A 19127-nucleotide genomic window follows, 5' to 3' on the forward strand; every position below is an offset into this window, starting at 1 on the left:
ATGACGGTAAGTTACTACATCTTCTGTTATTGAAGAAGAATTTCTCTTCAAATAAACTCCCAAACCCGAATCACATTGTCAAGTGCCGTGGTCTCGGCCGAAGCGCGCAAGGAATTCTGTGCGGCTTTAAAAAAATTTTCTCCCCGGCTCTGATTGGCTAATTTTAGACGGCCAGATCACCTGGTTATCTTTATTCTTATTTTTATTTTTTATGGCAATTACAACTTTTATTTTCCTTTTTACTTTTATGTCAAAGTGGATTTGATAAGGTTAAGGGACCGATATTGTAGACTTTTTAGTAATCTGTGGAGTGACTTTGCAGGGAATTCTGAGGGTTGAGGATTAATGTTAATATACAACCAAAGGCAGCACTGAATGACAAACTGTTTAACGGACTGACTGACTGTCTGACTGGCTGGCTGTCTGACTGACCGACCGACTGACTGACTGACTGACTGACTGACTGACTGAAAGACTGACCGACTGACCGACTGACCGACTGACCGACTGACCGACTGACTGACTGACTGACTGACTGACTGATCGACCTACTCAAAGGCTGCCTGAGGCACGAACGGACAAAACTGACAGACTGACTAACTCACTGGCTGGCTGGCTGGCTGGTTGGCTGGCTGGTTGGCTGGTTGGTTGGTTGGTTGGTTAGCTGGCCGACCGACTGGTTGATTAAATGACTGACTGACTGACTAATTTGTTTGGTTGACTTAAGAACGATTGATTGATTTATTCCGCAGACTTTCCTTGGCAACAGCGATAAGGCAACAGTCGTTGAACATTTCTTTACTCCAGACACGCGGGTTTTTGCAAGGAGTGTTCGTTTCCATCCTAAAGCTTGGGCTGGTCACATCTCGATGCGAGTAGAGGTTTATGGATGCAAAGAAGGTGAAGTAATTGACATCTTTCCTTTTCCCGATCCTTTCAGGACAAAGAAGTTCCAACTAACGAATAAAAATTGTATTGGCAATTGAATTTGAGTCAGCTATCTGATATAAATAGCACGCAATGCATGCAAAAGCGATGACCTTTCGCAAGGTGGTCTTTCAGGAATTTTCCAAACAGTTTTGTCAACAAATTTACGCGACTAAAAGTAGCTGACAAATTGTGCGTGAAGTGACTGTTACTAAACTGCAGCTTGCATTTTTGACATAAGAAGCCTGATATTATAATTTTGCATTGCGAGAATCTGTTGGAATTCAAATTACTGTAGCTCGTTCTATAAAGTGTCACGTATTATTCCTTCTAAGAGAGACACTAGAAAACTCACAAAGTGACAGCCCCGTATCATTATCACTGGTATTTTCATTTCAAATAAAGAATTGATAGTTTGGTTTAAGACATAAACAAATTAGGATAAATGGAATTTACACATCAACTTTCTAGAACGCGTACGGGGAAAAGACTTTTATAAAAGTGATTCACATCAGACAAAACTAGGGTCATTGTATCGTTGTAAGCTTCAGCCGACAGAACACAATTTAATTCCTCAGTGTTTACACGAACGGTGAAAGCTAACAGAGGGAAGTCATAACAACAAACAAAGGTTACATCAAAAACAAAATAAAGGAGCAAAATAGGCATGAACAGAAAACCGCACTGACAAAAACATAAACAAAGTATTTAACCAAAGTATTTAACTTAATCCTGATGGCTAATCGCCGGGAATTATTAACAGTTAAAATTTAGTCAAAAAAAGTATCTGGGATGTGACGCAAAACGCGGAGAAGTTCGCGCTACTCGTTGGACGCGTTTAACTACCATACTTGAGAGTCAGATATATGTTTCAACAAGAATACGCAAACCAAAAGAAATATGATCTAAACGGTAAATGATAATTCCTTTTCTTTTACAGGACGCAGTTGTTTTCTTCCGCTGGGGATGGAGAGCGGCCACCTTCCTGACAATGCAATATCAGCATCGACGTATTATGACGTCAATCACATTCCTCAGTTATCACGCCTGAACACAATCGCCATCGGAAAAAAGGTCGGGGCCTGGTGCACGCGCACTAACAATGGTAATCAATGGCTTCAAGTTTACTTTGGGCGGGAAACCACAGTGAGCAAAGTGGCAACTCAGGGAAGGTATGACAATGACTACAAGGTGACAAGCTACAGCTTGTCCTACAGCGTGGATGGATCGCATTGGGCTTGGTACAGACTAGTTGATGGTCATATTAAGGTATGAAAAGCTACCTAATTTTACATCAATTTAATTTAATGTCGAGGAAGTGTGAAGATTTCACTCTTTATTAAATAGTGCCATTTCTTTAGTTTGTTTTTTTACAATTTCCCTCCCTTCTGGCTATCTAAGTTTCTCTTTTTCCTCCAGTTTAGGCCACACCATGCAGCAGCCGTGAAGGGGACAAAAAGCTCGCTTTACATGATACCACAGAAGTTTCATTTTGCCTATAAAACTTATTGACCAAACAATAATAATAATAAACAACCTAATGAAGCAAGAGTTTTAATTGTTAGTTTTACAGTGGATTCGTTTTAAAAAGGAAATAAGGACATGGGCTTAGGACTGTATTTACTTTAAATAAATTTGATTAAAGTGTTATCAATGCAATTTATCAGGTGTTTGGAGGTAACATCGACCGCAACACCCCGGTTTACCATTCTCTTCATTCGCCAATTCAAGCCAAGTACCTTAGATTCCACCCCAAGACTTGGTTAAGTCATATATGCATGAGAGGAGAGGTATATGGCTGCCAGGAAGGTAAATATGGAGTGTGCAGTATAATATTAGTACAATATGCAAAAGAGGCCGATTTTCAAAGATTTTTGAAGAAGTTTTCTCTATCTTCGCTATTCATTTTGGAACATGGTTGCCAGTCCTTCGTTTTGCTTGACCTGACTTGCAAGCAAATATATCACTTTTACGATAAGTCAGTTTAAATACATCTGGTGCGGGAAAATGCGACCTAATTTCGATCAATTAAATATTTGTATAAACTAAAAACTCATTAATAATTCATAAAACAATACAAAAGAAATTAAGGGTCAATTAAGAATACACTAAAAGAGGTCGAGAATGAGCCACAGGTGATTAACCAAAGTTAAAATTGTGATTACCTTCTTTTTACCGCGCACCGTGTACTTAACCCAAAAAGAACCAGTTATGCTGTAAGACAACCAGTAACTGGTCACCCAATGAGGATGATCTTGCCTTCCTTGTGTCGCTACTTTGGTGACGGCTGTGGGAGTTACGAGATCGATCTTTAGCCATTGGTTGACGTCATTCTTGCTGACACACCAGGCTCCTGCCTTGCCTGAAGCAGCTACCAGATTTAAACGGCCGAGTTTTGCAGCATAGTTGTTGTTGGCAATAGTTGAGGCAGTCATGGCACTGTCTTGAACTCGGCCATCTTCCATTCCAAGGGACATTGAGCAGTGATAGCCTAAGGAATAAAAGTTATTGCCATAAACAAGAGTTTGAGTTAAAAAGTCTGGCTGTTTGAGATTACCGCTAGCATTGCCTTTTTATTATTTTTATGGTGAGATGACCATTAAAAATACTGTCAAGTAGTGTTTAATAAATGAGCAGCAGTGTTTTATCAAGTTTAAAACACGAGGCGCAGCCGAGTGTTTTAGACTTGATAAAACACGAACTGCGAATTTATTGAACGGCTTAAAAATCTTCGGATGTAGATCAACTCATTCTTGCACTAATATTTAGGTTTGGGGTTATTTTGGCCTAGAAAATTGGACGTAAAGTTTAGCCGTGACTTTATCAGATATAAAGACATTCATAAAACATTCAATTGTCATTTTACTAAAGACTTCTTGTCAAAAGTGGTGCAATGGTTTAATAACTGCAATCAGTCTATCTTCATGCCGTCAGTTCAGGAATATTTATTTGGGGTTACTTCCAACCTACCTAATAAGAAGCTAGTGAAAAAACTTAATTTTACCTTGCTATATGCCCGCTATTTTATTTATACGAATAAGTTGCATAATAAGTCTCTCCTTATCACAGATTTTGTAAGTAGAATTTTAAGTAAGTACATGCTAGAAAACTTAGGTTAAAACTTGTATACGGAGTATCCATACTCCTTCTCAGGTCTTCTTTTTTCTCTTCTCTTTAATTCTCCACTGTAATATATTATTACATAGTTTTACCATTAATTGCATTGTAATATAACTATATATGTGTGACTATCAATAAAAAAAATAAAAATAAAAAAAAAATAAAAATAAAAAAATAAAACATTCAAAAACTCATTAATAATTCATAGCCCATCAACCTATCAACTGGTCGATAATTCGTCACGTGGGTCGACTTTATATTGATAAAACCTCTTCCTTATTAGTATGCTGTGTTTTATCAGATATAAAGTCACTGCACGTGATTTATGAATATTAATTAACAATACATCAACTGAAACAACAAATGGAGGTGAATATTTAATGTTCTTTACACACGCAGTACATTTACTTTTGTGAAAAATTAATAGTACAGTTGTTACATACAGATCCAGAAAAATTCTGTACCTTTCACCATTCTCTTTGCACACTTCTTCGACAAATTTAATCAGCCAAAAGTTCAATGACTCAGCCATCAAACTGGTTATGTCAGTGTCCAAGCGTTGCACTTTAGAGTTGTCAGTTCTGAAGGCGCAAGACTCGATTGCTGGACTTCTGTTTTTCCTACCATTCTGCCATTCCCGAAAAAATTTTCAAGGACCACTTTGTCACTGCCTGGGTTGACTTTGGGGTAGCACTTTCTAATAATTTCCTCTCTTCCTCGCCATTTTTAGGCTTTCGAAAAGCCCTGGAAGTTGACGCCATGTCTTCTTCGCTCAGTTCAAAACACGTGTGAGATTTGATTTTCTTGCATACTAATTTTCTACGTAATATTTTTTTCGTATGCTAATTTCCAACGTCCACAGAGGCATCGATGATATGAACTCTATTGGGACACGCTTATTTAGGAATGTCTTTGAAGCCGTTCAATAAACTCGCAGATCGTGCTTCATCAAGTCTAAAACACTCGGCTGCGCCTCGTGTTTTAAACTTGATAAAGCACTCCTGCTTGTTTATTAAACATTACATGAATATAACGTTAGTAAGTAGCAATAAACTTGTATTTTCCCACGAATGAAATATTGTGAAAAAGCTGGCCCATTTAATTTAACAATTAATCGAGTTAAATGTATTATTTTCACGTAACTACATTTTAGTCTTTTCTGACAAATATTGTAGACGGGCCTATTTTGGGAGTAAAGCGTTGTTATAATCCCTTTAAAGCCGGGGTTCATGATCACTCTATTCGATCCACATCTACTAGAATATCTTATTAGTGTACTGATGCTATTTTATATAAATTCATTCATAATATAAGTAAATTTGATCCAATTTCACTTTCCATTTTAGATTTTTCGGGGTAACTTTGATCGAGACACCATGGTTGTTCACAAAATCTTCCCGCCATTCCATGCCCGTTTTGTCCGAATCCATCCATTGAAATGGTACAGCCATATTTGCATGCGCGCTGAGTTGTATGGCTGTAATATCAAGGTAAGAGTGGATAGAACCGTACGATCCCATGCATTATTCCCAGGAATCACTTAAAATAGCAAAATGATGGCTCGAACATGTTGAGCTAGGCGGTCAAAACATGGTTAGGGGAGGCGGGGAATGTGTTAGGAGTGGGGGAATATCCTTCTACTTCTTGTCAGCATAAAACTAGCAAAAGCGCGGTCAGTTGATGGAATCAACAACAAGTGAAAGTCATTCATGGCGATGCACAATTATAATAAGTACATAATTGGCAAAAATAAATGGAACAAAAAAGTCCCTGCACGTTAAAGAGAGCAGGGATGGCGCAGTGGTGAAAGCGCTCGCCTCCCACCAATGTGACTCGGGTTCGATTCCGGCCCGGTACCATACGTGGGTTGAGTTTTTTGTTGGTTCTCGTCCTTGCTCCGAGGGTTTTTCTCCGGGTTCTCCGGTTTTCCTCCCTCCACAAAAACCAACATTTCCAAATTCCAATTCGATCTGGAATTAGTGGGATCAAGAAGAGCCACCTAGTGGAAGATCGCACTGTAAATTCCCATTCCCATTTATTTTATTAAAATGTTTAGCGCGCGGTCACATGTTGTAAATAATTGTATTAAGTTGGTCACGAGCATGGGGCTACAAAGAAAAGTTACTGATTCTACGATTGGAGTAGAATCATTGCCCCTCTAGATCTGTAAACCTGTTGCTCTAACTACTGAGGTACAGAAGACCTCGTGTCTAACTAAGCCATTTACTAGTTTCACGTGTAACATACGTAGTACGTGGATTAGTTATGTCAAAGCGTTAAGTTTGATTCATTCTTTGTAGTCCCTTGCTCGGTGGGAAAAGCTAACACAGCTCTTGAGGGAGCAAGGATTACGCAGTGGTGAGAGCGCTCGCCTCCCGCCAATGTCGCCCGGGTTCGATTCCCTGGATCCGGAGTCATATGTGGGTTGAGTTTGTGGTTGGTTCTCGTCCTTGCTCCGAGGGTTTTCTCCGGGTTCTCCAGTTTTCCTCCCTCCTAAAAAACCAACATTCCCAAATTTAATTTCCGTCGATCTGGATAGAGGACCCGCATGAAAACCAGCTTTAGTTGATGTGGCTCTCTCTATAAATACAGTAATTTTTACTCGATGACACGACAATACTTGTGTGTCCTTGCCAGATCAAAGATGAATAGAAATTGAAATTACTCTAAGACACCCGAATAGCATCGTTTCAGAGTCAAATGCGCGAATTGACACAGACGGCTGCAACTTTACATTTTTATGCCCATCTCAAGAAGGCGATGTTAAGATATTCTGCTCTCCAGAGCTTATGAGTCAGATTCCGTTAGACCATTCCTGGTACCTAAACACTGCACCACCACCAACATCTTTAAGTGGAAGTAAACAATATGTCTATTCCGAGTTACCCTTTGCCTCTGTTTCAAAACGAGTCTACGTGCGAAACTACTCAAATGAAAATGAGTTTGACTTGCATGAAAATGGAAGTGTAGGTGAAACTCATTTTCATATGAATGATTTTAGACGTAGACTCGTTTTAAAACAGAGGCAAAGAGTAACTCCGAAATGGCCTAATAAATAAAATTTTTGTTTTAGTTTCCTTGAAGATGCGAGTCTTACTTTTACTATAATAAGGAGGGTGGTTAGACGTGGGAATACAGTAATAAGAGAGTTTTTGTTAACTTAATTTAAGGTTAATAAAGACAAGACAAGTCAACAATTCTAATGTAATACTTTTTTCAGGGCATCTGAGGAAGAGAAAAGCTCAACAAGGCGCCTTACAGACGGGAAAAGGTGCAAGAACTTGAAGCACATGATGTAGTTGTAGGGGATTTGTTTCTTACGTCTTCAAGTTCGTACCGTGTAGAATAAAGAGCTTTTCAACTCAAAACGGTTGTAATGTCTTTGCATCTTAGTTGTAACTCGTGCTCTTTATTATTCGCAGTTTCTTCTGTACTGCCCTATCGAACATTTTTTAATTACTTTATTCACTCAAATAAGCACCGCCCTCGAATAAGCGCCGCTAAAAAACAGCACCTTAACGCAGCTCTAAAACAAACTTGGCATTTCTTTTCATCAAAATTGATATTTTGCAGTTTAAAATGATTCTTTACCGCTTGCCCATTAGTTTTTCTATCCAACGTTCATAAAATACGTAGTTATGTAAATGTTGTGAAAGCCGCAAACTTTGCCAGACCAGCTAGCGCCAATTCTTTCTTCAGCAAGAGACGAATGACTGAAATACAATGAATATACGCCATTTTAAATTACTGTAAAAGATTAGTTCTTAGTGGCGTCCCAATTTTAAAAAAGTGCCGCCCTCAAATAAGCGTCGCCCTCGAATAAGTGCCGTACGATGGAGTGTTGCCACAAGGCATGATATTTTAAGACTTAAGGAAGGAAAGTGTCCAATTCTAGAGTTTCCTTTCGTGCTCTCCAAACTTCCCGCGTGCTCCATAACTCGATAAATAGGATGTTAAAATACGAAAATGAGTTTTACGCTTGAGCCCGCGATATGGACATGTGATCCTGGTTAGCGGATACCTTGTTTTGACAGCTGCCAATTGACCATAATATGAATGTCCAGTATCAAAGATGGAAGCTGACATCAATAATAAAAGTATGGAGTATGGGCGCCATGTTGCGCGTCATCGTCGTTGTTGGGCGCACGCGCTTGCAAACCATGCCGCTAGCCATGATGACCATGATAAATGAAATGCATGGCTCTCCTGTTTCTATGCAACTTTTCTATGTCTGCATTATGATTATGGGGCTCTGCTCTGCTGCTCTTCGGGCCGCTTGGGAGCTCCGCTATTAGTGTTTTACATTGAGACCATTTCCATTTGAAATCTAAGGAAAGATTTAACGAATGACTCAAACGCTGTTCAGAACTATTAGAAGTCAAGTCAAGAGCCTCACCCAGAAGTTTGTTTGAGACATTTCGGAAATCGTGACATCAGAAGCCGTTTACCGCCAACCGGCTAGCTCAGTTGGTAGAGCGCCGGACTGCCGTGCGGGAGGTCTCGGCTTCGAGTCCCAGACCGGACCAACACTCGGGGTCTTAAAATAACTGTGGAGAACGTGCTGCCTTTGCAATGACATCTGCAAATGGTTAGATATTCTATGTCTTCTCGGATAACGAAGATAAACCGTAGGCCCCGTCTCCTGCATCTTCGGTGCTATAATCAACAGGGGACGTTAAAGAACCCACACACTTATCGAAAAGAGTAGGGCACGGAGTTCCCGGTGCTGTGGTCTATCTTTGCGCATTGTGTTGTATACTGTGAAATGCTCGGTTTCATTAGCATATACTTGCTAGAGCCCTAACACGGCTCACGCCTAACACTTTGGTCCTTGTCTTTTTCTTTTATTTGTAAAATTTTAAGACCAATAAAGTTGATAGATACAGATATAGGGTAAATAAAGTTTCAGTTTCAGGTGGGGGGAATTGAAGTGCTTGACTGCGTAAATTAAAGTGAATCCATAAGAACCGACTTTTCACTGAAGCCGGCTGTTGAACTAAAAGAAGGAACAAAGCTATCTAAATTTTGGTAATACCATTTAAACTCTACGTGCCACCTTTCTAATGCAAGCCATGGCAATAATAAACAGAGGATAATGGACCACTAAAACTATAATTTTGATGTGTCAATCATCGCCCAGAACATAAAAATCTCTGATCAAACGAACTTAACCATTTTTCCCAGCAGCAAACAGCATTTTTAGCGTAAAAAAGCTTTAAAAAACATTTTCTGACTCCTTTAATTAGAACGAAATAAGCCTAAACAATCTAAAATCTGTTATGTTTTACATTTTGTTTTCATATCGTTCTTATTGAGGCAATAACGTGCTGATTCACATGCAATTAAAGAGAACATGTCTTAACCCTATTCAGACCGGGGGGGGCTTTTGAGGCCCGCGCTGACTTTGAACTTTTATAACTTTTTTAAGATTTAACCAAACGCTGCCAAACTTTCTGAGTTTTCTTAAAATTTATCTGGCAACAATTTGGTAGGGTTGGATGATGTGTCAGGAACTTGACATCACCATGGCAACGGCATTTTGACAGGCATGTTTTCCCAAATTTGTAATTTTGCGTGTTTCTGTTAATAAAAATCAACTTAAATGGAATTATTTTTACATTTTTACGCGTTTAAAGCACATTTTTATTCATTTTGAGTACTTTGCAGTGATTTTGGGTGATTTTCTGGCATTTTGGAAAAATTTTGAAATCCAAGATGGCGGATCCAAGATGGCGGCTGTTTTGACATCATGATGTAATTGTCACGTGATGTGACGTCACCATCCCACGTGACGTATACCAAAAGAAAGAGTTTCGGACGTACAATATATCCTATAAGTTTCATGGTGATTGCTTAAATATTCTGGAAGTTACATAGGGGGGGCTTCCGAAGCCCCCCCCCCCCCGGTCTGAGAAGGTCCAAAAAAGCCCGGTCTGAATAGGGTTAACGACGTACAGCTGAATAAAACTCAATGTCAGAAAAGTTAGACAAGATACGTCATTTGTCAAAGATTATTATTATTGCTAATTAACAGAAAATTGTCCAATTAAAAAGGAGTGTGGGAGGCCCAGTTCTATTTAGTGGCGTGGATTTGATTAATTTTATTTTGTTTTCGCTTTGTTGTTGCTATCTGAACTTGCAGAAACAGTAACGATTGCATGCAGTTTTTGTTGTTTAAAATTAAGGGAACAACGGTCGCAGCAGCAGTTCGAAGCATTTCACATTTCCGAAAACGTGAAATTATCCACAAGCTAGACATCCACCACGTCACCAACCTCGTCACGGTACCAAAGTCCAATTTATACGTTAGTTTTTGAGATAAGCAAACATCTGATTTTCTTGATGTTAGACAAAATTTTCTTACACAATACATCTTACATGTAGCGAAAATCAGTAATCAATAAAACGGCCATGTCGTTCCTTTAATTGGCGGCAAAAAAGGGAAACATTATGTTAGCGCGAGAGTAACAACGGCCTTCAACACGTCTTCGATTCCGATTGGAAGAGCCAAATTAACACCCTTTCAAAAGTTTTAAAAACCTTATCATAAATCTCGCAACAGTAGAGGAAGACTCAGCGTTATTTCTTTTATTGATTCTAGACTATCAGCTAGATTTAACTGATGGCAGCTAGGAAGATTTTGGGTTTTCTTTGGGTTATTGTCACTGTGACCCACGCACAGAAACAAGCAGGTAGTAAACAGATGATATTACATGGTAGCGCGGAGATATGAAATTTATCTTCGAGTGTTTAAATCGATATCTCACGAGTGAGCGCAGCGAACGAGTGGGATATCGATTTGAACATGAGAAGATAAATTTCATATCTTATATTCTGTTTATTATATAAACCTACTTATTACGATGTTTTTGACGATTTTCCGAAGATTGCCGACCATTTTCCGAAGATTTCTGAAAATTTGCAAAATGAAGGTCGTACGAATGTTTCCGAACATTTTCCGAACTTTTCCAAAAAATCCCGAAGATATCCGAAGATTGTCGAGGAAGATCCGAAGATGTTTCGACTTAATATCGATTTACTTTGGCTGATTCAGCATTGAAACAGGGCAAACTTGTCGGAAAATGTTTCGAAATCGATATCTTCACATGTGAAAATAACATGTTATTTTCACGTGTGAAAATATGATTTTTTCGCGCGAAAGATTTCCTGGTATTTCACTAATGTTTATATAATAAGTATATGTTATTTGCCGGCTGGGAGGTCCGTATAGTGAAAAACTGTGACCGAGGTCTTGAAAATGCTGCCCGAGGCCGCAGGCCGAGGGCAGCATTTTTCAAGGCCGGGGTCACAGTTTTTCACTATACGGACCGACCCTAAGCCGGTAAATAACTTTTTTTTTTGTTTCTCCATTTCATATCACTTTCATAGTGACCTTTTCCGCACACACATCGCGCTTCGCGATTGCAGTAAACTACGACAAACTGACAGTTTCAAAGAGGAAATGTGTTTATTTAAATATAGCTTTCAACTTTCTCATCTAATAAAAACCGTTTTGAAATACGCTTTTACACTTAAATGGATTTATTGTTGCACTTTAATGGATTCCTTGTCAAAAAACGACTTGTCAATCAAAATGCCGTGTGGCATCAACCGCGTTTGAAATTGCGCAGAATATACTGTCATTGAAAATTTATAATATACATCTGAAAAGCTATGGATGCACCGAGATGTAAAAGTTAATTCAACCACATACAAAAATTTGTCGGTACAAAAGTCCAAGTTCAGTGTTTTTCATTCAGAATCAGAGTCAATAATAATGCGGCGTTTTTTCGGATTTTTGCCTTGCTTTGATTCATCAACAAGATTGAAGGTGAATGAACAGCCTTATATTTTGCCAATTGTGGCGCCGGAGAACAAACCCTTCGCTGATGCTGCTCCTGGAGTTTCTGGAGGATAAACTGAAGTATTGGGCTCGGTTGTACTGGCAGATGCTGTAGCTACTGCAAGCGCGTTGCTTGTCGTGGTGCTTGCGTTGTGTTCCATGTGCTCTGAGCGGCTCAGTACGAGTGACATTTTCCGCTGGTGAGTGAGAGAAGCAGATTTGTACGAATCGAGACTCTTCAGATTTTTATGGCCGCTTAGTTGTGCCACGTAATTAGGAGGGACATCTGCATCCAGTAGACGGCCTATGGATGTTTTTCGGACTGCATGATTTGTTACCTTACCTTGCAATCCCGTTCTTTTTGCCGCCGTCTTCAGAAACTGTCCGATAGAATTCTTTCCAAGCGGAGCATTCATATACCATACTGCATCGCTTGGTCTTCGTTTGTGTTTAATTGCCAGGTAGAATGGTGACTCTGGATTGTTCATCTCTGTCGGACGATGGCTTCTGAAGGCTTTGTAAAAGAAAACAGGGCAGCGTGAGTTGTTGCTTGCTTGTGCTGTTGGAGAGAATGGCCGGCCAGGTCCTTCGCCACTGCGGCATTTTGATCCTCTCTGCGCGGTCCAAACCAGTTCTTCATTGCCGGTTTCACCATTAATCTGAAGCTTTACATCACCCCACTTCAGCTGTCGACTCTCATCACGTGCTCGGAACCCGAAGTGGAGTGACAAGAGCCACCAGACGGTTCTTTGCAGGACTTCAGGGTCTTGGTCGCCAAATTCGCCTCGCTCACTCAAACATCAAGTCTTCTTCTGCATCTGTCAAAGGACGAGCGGCTTGTGGGCGATTTCCCTTGCCGAAATCGCGTAATAACTGCCTTTTTCTCGAGGAAAGGGCATCTCGGGACAAGGAGAACTCCTTGTCTTTCAGGATGTTGAGGGTTGAACCATGGTCGTTCAGATATCGTTGTAGACTTCGATGAAACGAAGTTAGTGACGTTGGCTCGTACTGGCCGCCATCTTTCTTCTTTATCTCAATGTTTTCAATGTTTCGCTCTTCGCCAGCTGAAGTTAGATATCGTTTCCAAACATTTATGTCATACAGAGTCTTATTCTTCGTGTTTTCAGGCCTTTGTTCTTCGATAAAATCATGCACTTCAGCCAAGAACTGTTGCTGTTTGTCGGTCGCTTCCTTGACTTGCTTGCATTTGTCAATGTTTTCAGTGCTCACGTTCTCGTCTACCTCATCGGGATAATAAAATTCGCTCTCACTATGCCATTCAGGGCTGTCTGACTCCATGAAGTAGCGAGTTTTAGCCTATAAAAGCTATATTGCGCACAAAAAACTGTTTCAATTTTCGTAAACACAAGACAAAAACTCACGAAAGCGTTACCGTGGCCCGTGGGCAGATATAGGAGAATCTTGCCCGCGCTAAGAACCAATCAGATTGCAGGATTCGTTACCGTGCCCTCTGATAAAAAAATAAAATTCGTTAGTTACCTCTGTTGTAAGCTCCAAGTAGGTATTGGGTGTGCAATTCATCGGATTGCACAGCACACATCACATAACTTATTATTATTCAGCGTGTAGTGCATGACTAGGAAGATCACCACTCATCTTTGATGAGATGCTTGTCCTTCTTTTTCCCAGGATCTTTTAACATTTTGCTAACGGTTCGCAGGTACCCATTTATACCACTGGATTTTAATCGTTTGTTATGTAAGTTATTTGTCAGTAGTTTCACTAGCAACTTTTGTGGCTTCCTTTGGTGTTGATATATGGAATCCCAGGAATGTGGATTCCCACTCCACTGATGATCAGTGGGTAAAAGAGGAAAGTAGTGTTTGTGAGGGCGGGAATGTGTATGGATATAAATAAAATAGACAAAAGAATAATGTTAAGGTTAGCTGTAAAATTGAGGGACTGGAGCGTCCTCTGCAACACAGCACACTCCAGCCCGATTATGGTTAAAAACAAAAAAACGAAAATAAAAAATTAAATAAAATAAATTAAAAATAAATTATTTGTTAAATCAAAGCAAACCAGGAGCATATGAAATAGCAAGGAAAGGGGTTAAAAATGTTCAGTACTTTGAAATTACGTTAAGGAAAAGAAACGGAACGGGGGAAGAAGAAATGGGTGGGCCTATGTTGTGGTGGAAAAGGGAGAAGTTAAGGTGGCTCGTACCAGTTTTCAGGTTTTTAACTGTGCGACGTTTGGAAGAAAATGGCCAAAAAATCAATTAAAGATCGTAAGAAAATTTTTGTATAATTACATTACCTATTGTGTTTTTGATCCAAAACACCAATAATTACGTCATCAGAGGTTACCATGGCAACGATAACCAATGATTTTTCGGACCCTTTTTCAGCTTCCGGTGCTTATATCTTGAAAACTAACTCGATGACCCCCATTTTTTTTCTCGTGATAACTTTTGGCATCTGAAAAAGAAACTGTATAATTATTTTAAAAAATTTCTACGAAGCGGATTTTCTGCAAATGCAAAAAAGGGCAATTTGCAAGTAATTAAAAATTCCTTTCGTAGAATTTTTTTAGATTTTTTCTCAAGTTTCCTTAATTAACAAAAAAGAAAAATATTAGGGCAATAAAAAATAGGGGTCATCGGGTTAGTTTTCTTGCTAAAGCCTTCGCGAATTCGATAATTCCCACGCGCGTTTCAAAATTTCGATTTTAAAAGTTTGGCATTTACACATGCTCAGTTCTGACTACCGCTGATCTTTGCGGGCACATACGCGCGCAACACGCGTGGACTTCCCCTCGCTTTGTCTGCGAAACTATTCGGCTCAGGATTTCATGGGATTTAGCCAGTTTCAGTTGGCGACAGTTGTGCCTCTTAAGTCTTACTTTTAAGTATTTCTTTGTTTAAATAATCATGTGTTTGACGGCGAGCTCAAATAAGCTAAAACGAAAAAAGTGGAATTCACTCACGATCTCCGACAAGATCGATCGTAGCACATGCGAATTTGCTTTTGTAACTCAAGCAGTGAGATCCGAAAACATTTTAAATGACGAAAATAAAGTTTACTTAAAATGTTCTTGTTTAAACAGCTTTAGTTGAACGCGGAATTTTTTCTTAAATTGAAGAAAAGCAACCTCGCGCTGGGCCGCCATGTTTGTTTTCCTTTTTAAATCTCGCGCGTGACTCGTGGGTATGAAGCGTGACGCGCGCGCTAGTCACCAGACTTCCCACGCAAGAAAAACTGGTACGAGCCACCTTAAATGAAAAGAATCATAACTGGAATTAGGGTGGATATTTTATCATGTGTATAATTTCTGCTCATAATTTTTGATTACCATGTTTTTTCTCTCTTTTTCTTCTTCTTTTTCTGCCATTTAGGTAGATCCATTTATTGTAATGGAGGTCAAAATAAAACCAGGTATCTCTTTTGGATGTAAGATTGTTTGTAACGAAATCTAGCTGTCTTGCTCTTTTTCTCCTTTTCTGTAATCGGCCCAGTGTTGGGAGGTGGGGATCCATTTGGATTTCTGGTGGGGTGGGCATAAAGGTATGATGACCAGCGTTTGGAACTAGAGCCAACATTAGGGTTGGGGGTATCAAGGCTATAAAATCTTTGACTTAAGGGTGATGTATAGTGTTTATGAAAATAATTATTTCGGTTTGTTTGGGGATGGGGGTCCTGGGGCCACTGTATCTTATATGTCTACTAATTTGTTTTCGTTTTCTGCTTTAGATTTGAACAAATGCACCAATCACAGCGAACCAACGTGCATAAATAGCGACGCGTAAACAATCGACCTCATCGCCTGATGAAGACTAGCAGTATTGCAGTCGAAACGTCGCGATCAACATCTGAAAGAGTTTCTATCGTGAGACAAACGAATAAACCTATCTTACACCACGACTAACAATATTCACATCTTTAATGACATGTTTGAGTGGAGTTTGCAACGGTGCCACTGCTCTAGCCTGTTCCAGGCTCTCATCGATAGTTATGGGAGAGCGCTTCAACTACCGAGAGCCTGGAACAGACTACTAATAATAACTTAATTATAATATAATTTGACAATGAAGATGGAGTATTCAACATGACACTTATCAACCTAGTAAAATGGCCCAGCTCACAACGAGTCTCTCGTAGCTCAGTTGGTTGGAGAGCCCAACCGGTATCTGGGAGGCCATGGGTTCGATTCCCGTCGGGGACTCAGAATTTTTATTTGTCCCATGCTCGTGTCATATTGAATACTACATCTTCATTATTTATTACCGAGCTTAAAATTTACCATCTTTATTATTTATTACCGAGCTTAAAATTTACCATCTTTATTATTTACTAATTTGACAATGTTTACTCTTTCCGCATGTTTTACAATTTTTTTTTCAGTGGCATTTGCTTTCATTTTCCATTTACGCTTTGCTTTACGTACCTTGGATTTGAGAACTGGAAACGAAATTGCCTGTTTTGCTGAGAATTTTCATCTTTAAATTGAGGTCTTAATAAAGTGTTTGTTTTGCCGGTTATCAGTATGTTTACAAATGTTATCAGCATTTGGGAACTGACGCAAATTGTATCAGTTTAACAGCATGGAGCCTTAAAGTCATGAATTCAGAGTACATATGCATGAAACAAAAGTTTAACTTCGTCTTCTATTTCTCCTGGATTTGAATTCAGCGCTGCAACCAAAAAGAAAAGAAATGGGATCGTTTTGAAGATTCAGTCAATGTTATAGGACTTTCTAAAATCTGTTAAGGCTGTGAGATCACAGCGATTATTGGCATTATACCGGCACTGCATCCACGAAAATTGGCTAAAGTTGAAAATTATATTTAAAATGTTATTGAAGATAAGAGAAAAACGAATATAAACAAAAAACACGGTTGTCGCGTGGCTAGTTGTTAATATTCAGTATCAGTCTGTTTACTCTACAGTGTAAATGTGACAGTATAAATGTTTTCATGAAGCTTTTTTATAAGCTTCATGTAGCTCAACCCTTGCTTACTGAGTAGGACTTGAATGAAATCGCCGAATTTATTTGCAACAATAGATTTACGACAATACTTTTCGTTTGGTTTTGAGCGGCAAAAAATCTCTCACGACAGCTTCTTCGAAGCTTCTGACGAGACGCAGGATTGAATAAACAGAAAAGCAAAGTTTGACTACAATTTTGACATTTTAGTGAAAGACATAGCGTAAAACGAATACTATTATCAATTTACAATTTAGATGTAAAGCGTGATTTCAAGTAGCCTGCGAACAGGCTCCCGAGTGGGGTTTTTACGCGAGCGAAGCGAGCGGAAGAGCGGGGCCTGAGGGGGAGCCTGTAGACTTTGTTTGATTCCGCCCATCCGCCCACTTGTAATGGATCCTGTAACACATCTGTCAGTAGGGTAATTAGACCTAGCAAAAAACAGATGACAGGCCTACACAGACTCCTACTTCGTGACTTTTGTACAAAATAAGCCGTTCGGTAAAATTGGATTTGGTCGTCCAATTTATTTTGACGCTTCAAAGTTGTTTAGAAAGGGCACTGTGCTCTGTCACTTGTATTATAAGAAGGCGATTTTAGGTTATAAAGTAGAGTCGAAAGACTGCCGCTCAGCAGATGTGTAGAGATGATAGTTCTGCACCGTTTCCCGTTAGTACATTTTGACACCTCTGTATTAAATTTTGCTATTGCGGTTAGTCTTGGCTCATTCATATTCGCAAGATGTGTTTTAAGCTCTAAAAATGTTCGCTCTGGAAGGACACAGATCTTATTTCCGTGAATATGTTGATTATGTACTTGCATTTTATATTTGCAAGGCCGGGCCCGGCTGTTTATAGTGTTGCAATGTGTGTTGCTTTTTATCACGGATGACATATTTATTTCTGTCCACTTTAGCCAGAGACTGCGTAGCTTTATTTTGCAAAGCTATTGCTTTGTTTTAGAGACACGTTATTTACTGTCGCTAAGGATATGTATCTTGCATCAATTTTAACGAGCGTTTAGTCTTTTGAGCTCGATGTTTTGGGTTTTCGCCTCTTTCCTTTGTTCGTTGTGTGACATTTGCACCACAAGATAAATGTAGGATTCATGTAGATTTACTGCATATCTAACCACGCGCAAGTCGGTTGACTTTTTTGCGTGTTGTGTATGCCACTATTTTTCATCACTCAGTTGTCAAAAATTAGCGTTCTGACCAATCAGATCATGATACCAGAATCTGGTATCATGGATCGGCGTTTTCAAAAGACTGTCCACAGGCTCCCGCGCCCCCGTACTCCCCCTCAGGCCCCGCTCTTCCGCTCACTTCGCTCGCGTACGCCGCTCGCTTCGCTCGCGTAAAAACCCCACTCGGGAGCCTGTTCGCAGGCTAGATTTCAAGTTGATTGCCCAGGTTTCTTTCTTTTACTTTCGCGCGCACCACACTTTTTTTTCGGGGTTACAAATTACATGTAGCTGTGCGCGCAATCAGATACTGTCAACCTTGCTCCGGCTTCCGCGATCTAGCGTTTGCGCCAAAATAAATAAATTGTTAATAAGCAATGTTATTTTGGAATCCGGCAAAAAATCCTCGCGAAAAATGAATCCGTCGATATTTCATCAAAAATAGAACTCTCATTTAGTTAAGCGTCCAAAAATTGTTTTCTTATTAAATGTGTTAAAGAGATTTTTTGCCGAGTGAACGCTCAATATCAGTATGTCTATAAATAATACGAGAACTTTCTTGTTGTCTTCTTAGAACAACAATGACTTCATTAATTTATAGTTGCTTTTCCAGCTATGGAGAAATTACAGTTTCGTCCTCAACTTTTATTTCCGAAGATAATTTACAGAGATCTTAAGAATATCATAAATGGCTCGTTTCGTTGTGAAGATTTTGGTTCGTGTTTCTGTCATAGGTGACATCGCTTCGTCGCGCAGTTTCTATTAAGGTACGTAGCTTTATATTGATTAGCCGGAATTAAAACTACAAGGGCACCCCTTTACATCACACTGTAAGATTATTTTATCACAGTTTGGTTGTCCATTTTCAGAAGAGAACGAAAACGAACAAAAGCGTTTTCTCTCTTGTATCATCACATTTGCACTGTAATTTTCGGACACTCATTTAAAAGTCAGTGTTTAACCTGCGCCGTTGAAAATCTTCTATAAACAGTAATCGGGGAACTACTATCATCCGGGAAGTATCGAAACAGTGTAGGCGAAAAAAAGTACGAGAGCAAGATTAATTTTAGGAACTATATCAGGGACAGAAATATTCATTTTTGATGTT

The 19127-nt window shown here is 39.4% G+C and overlaps 1 protein-coding gene across 1 annotated transcript; it reads left to right on the forward strand.

The window, feature by feature from the left end:
- Positions 1-2202, forward strand: LOC144648535 (EGF-like repeat and discoidin I-like domain-containing protein 3). Its single transcript, XM_078508063.1, has 3 exons — positions 1-6; positions 753-900; positions 1868-2202. The coding sequence occupies exons 1-3, from the start codon at positions 1-3 to the stop codon at positions 2200-2202; spliced, it is 489 nt and encodes a 162-aa protein (XP_078364189.1).
- Positions 2203-19127: the final 16925 nt, after the last annotated feature.

This window comes from Oculina patagonica, chromosome 4, assembly GCF_052425735.1.
Source record: "Oculina patagonica isolate OP01 chromosome 4, crgOcupat, whole genome shotgun sequence".
Classification (NCBI taxonomy): Eukaryota; Metazoa; Cnidaria; class Anthozoa; order Scleractinia; family Oculinidae; genus Oculina; species Oculina patagonica.